The sequence below is a fragment of the Apteryx rowi genome, unplaced genomic scaffold (assembly GCF_003343035.1).
Source record: "Apteryx rowi isolate R43461 unplaced genomic scaffold, aptRow1 scaffold_1621, whole genome shotgun sequence".
Lineage (NCBI taxonomy): Eukaryota > Metazoa > Chordata > Aves > Apterygiformes > Apterygidae > Apteryx > Apteryx rowi.
In genome coordinates, this window is record NW_020447888.1 from 8,970 (window position 1) to 11,868 (window position 2,899).

At 71.0% G+C, this 2,899-nt stretch overlaps 1 protein-coding gene across 1 annotated transcript in view; it reads left to right on the top strand.

Annotated features, from left to right (window-relative positions):
- The first annotated feature begins 1,077 nt into the window (after positions 1–1,077).
- Positions 1,078–2,899, top strand: part of LOC112963170 (spectrin beta chain, non-erythrocytic 2-like) — a 12,705-nt gene continuing 10,883 nt past the window's right edge. Inside the window, 7 exon segments of the mRNA XM_026059972.1 lie at positions 1,078–1,179; positions 1,273–1,446; positions 1,798–1,889; positions 1,984–2,064; positions 2,182–2,297; positions 2,381–2,493; positions 2,737–2,898. Of these exon segments, the coding sequence (XP_025915757.1) occupies positions 1,138–1,179; positions 1,273–1,446; positions 1,798–1,889; positions 1,984–2,064; positions 2,182–2,297; positions 2,381–2,493; positions 2,737–2,898 (780 nt within the window). The 5' untranslated portion in view covers positions 1,078–1,137.

Below are 2,899 nucleotides of genomic sequence, written 5' to 3' on the forward strand. Positions count from 1 at the left end.
CCCCAAAGCCTCTTAGACGCTAATCCGGGGCCGGCGCTGGGAACCGGAGCCCCGTGTGCTGTCGCAGCGGCGCCCGGACGCCTGGGCCCCTGGGGCAGACGAAGCCCCCGGACCGTGTCCTGGCTGGGGGGGGGGGGGGGGGGGGGGGGGGGGGGGGGGGGGCTGCCTGGGGCGGACGAGGGTCTCCACAGCTGCCGGTCACTGCCGGGGTCTCCGGGGGTCCCTGGGTGTCTCTGGGAATCTCCGGGGGGTCTCCAGGGGTTCCCAAGTATCCCCAGCGGTCTGGGGGTCTCTGGGGGTCCTGGAGGTCCCTGGGTGTCTCGGGGTTCCCGAGGGTCTCTGAGGGTCTCTGGAGGTCCTGGGTGTCTCCAGGGGTCCCTGGGGGTCTTGGGGGTCTCCAAGGGTTCCTAGGGGTTCCCGGGGGTCTCCAGGGATCCCTGGATGCCTCCCACGGATCTTCAGGAGTCTCTAGGGGTTCCTGGGGTCCCTGGGGGTCTCCAGGAGTTGCTAGGGGTCCCTGGGGGTCTCCGGGAGTCCCGGGGTGTCTCTAGGGGGGTCGTCAGGGGTCTCCGGGTGTCCCTGTGTGTCTCCAGGGGTCCCTGGGGGTCTTGGGGGTCTCCAAGGGATCCTAGGGGTTCCTGGGGGTCTCTGGGGATCCCTGGATGTCTTCCAGGGATCTTCAGGGGTCTGTGGGGGTCCCTGGGGTCTCTGGGGGTCTCCAGGAGTTCCTGGGATTCCCTGGGGGTCTCCGAGGTTCCTGAGGGTCTCCAGGAATCCCTGGATGTCTCCCAGGGGTCTTCAGGGGTTTCTGGGTGTCCCTGGGGGTCTCCAGGGGTCCCGGGGTGTCTCCGGGGGGGTCGTCAGGGGTCTCCGGGTCTCTCTGGGTGTCTCTGGGGGTCCCTGGGAGTCTCCGGGGGTCCCGGGGTGTCTCCAGGGGGCTCATCAGGGGTCTCCGGGTCTCTCTGGGTGTCTCCGGGGGTCCCTGGGGGTGCCGGGGCCCCCGCTCACCGCCCGCGGCGCCCCGCAGACGAGCGCGAGGCCGTGCAGAAGAAAACCTTCACCAAGTGGGTGAACTCACACCTGGCCCGGGTGACCTGCCGCATCGGCGACCTCTACGCGGACCTGCGGGACGGCCGCATGCTGCTGCGCCTCCTCGAGGTGCTCTCGGGCGAGCAGCTGGTGAGTGTCCGGGGGGGCCCCGGCGTGTGGCGTCCCCTCCCGCGGGGCCCCGGCGTCCGGGCGCCCCTTGACCCGGCCCCTGCCCTCGCCCAGCCCAAGCCCACCAAGGGCCGGATGCGGATCCACTGCCTGGAGAACGTGGACAAGGCGCTGCAGTTCCTCAAGGAGCAGCGGGTGCACCTGGAGAACATGGGCTCCCACGACATCGTGGACGGCAACCACCGCCTCACCCTCGGCCTCATCTGGACCATCATCCTCCGCTTCCAGGTACCGCCCCGCGGGGGACCTGCGCCCGCAGGGGGGGGCCCTGCACCCGCCGGGGGGTGCCAGCACCCACCGTGGGGTCCCTGCGCCTGGCGTGGGCTCCCTGCACCCGCCATGGGGTCCCTGCACCCGCCATGGGGTCCCTGCACCCACCGTGGGGTCCCTGCACCTGCCGTGGGCTCCCTGCACCCGCCATGGGGTCCCTGCACCCGCCGTGGGCTCCCTGCACCCTCTGTGGGTCGTGAACCCCCTTGGAGCACCTTGTGCCGGCCCTGGCCCCCCTCCCCGGCACCCACCGCCCCCGGGCCCTGGGGCGACCCTGGCTCCGCTCATCACCCCGTGTCACCCACCCAGATCCAGGACATCAGCGTGGAGACGGAGGACAACAAGGAGAAGAAGTCGGCCAAGGACGCGCTGCTGCTGTGGTGCCAGATGAAGACGGCGGGGTAAGCGCCGGGGCTGGGGCAGGTGCCGGAGCCAGGGCGGGTGCTGGTGCCGGTGCCGGGGGCCCCCGCCAGCCCTCACCCCGCCGCCTTGCAGCTACCAGAACGTGAACGTGCACAACTTCACCACGAGCTGGCGGGACGGGCTGGCCTTCAACGCCATCATCCACAAGCACAGGTCAGCACGGCCGTGGGGTGACATCCCCGCGTGGCACAGGGTGACGTCCCCGCGCGGCGCATGGCACGGGGTGACGTCCCCGCGCGGCACGGGGTGACCCCTCTCCCCCGCCGCCAGGCCGGACCTCATCGACATCGACACGCTGCGGCGCTGCAACGCGCACTACAACCTGCAAAACGCCTTCAACGTGGCGGAGCGGGAGCTCGGCCTCACGAAGCTGCTGGACCCCGAAGGTGGGGGGCCGCGGGGGGCGGCCACGGGGGGCAGCCGCGGGGGGCCGCCAGCCCCGTCTCACCCCGCTCTCTCCCTCGCGCAGACGTCAACGTGGACCAGCCCGATGAGAAGTCCATCATCACCTACGTGGCCACCTTCTACCACTACTTCTCCAAGATGAAGGCACTGGCGGTGGAGGGGAAGCGCATCGGGAAGGTGACGGGGGCCCAGCACGCCGGGGGTGGATGGACGGAGGGACGGATGGACAGAGGGACGGAGGGAGGGAGGGAGGAGCGAGGAGCTGGACGGGTGGGTGGGCTGACAGACGGACGTGCAGATGGGTGGAGGCGCAGATGAGGACGTCTGGAAGGGCAGATGGGCACCGAGGAGGCCAGGGCCGGGGCGGTGGCAGGACAGACGGACGGAGGGACGGACGGGGGTGACGCCGCGCGCCCCCAGGTGCTGGACGCGGCCATCGAGGCGGAGCAGCTGGTGGAGAAGTACGAGACGCTGGCGTCGGACCTGCTGCAGTGGATCGAGCAGACCATCGTGACGCTCAACGACCGGCAGCTGGCCAACTCGCTGGGCGGCGTGCAGAACCAGCTGCAGGCCTTCAACACCT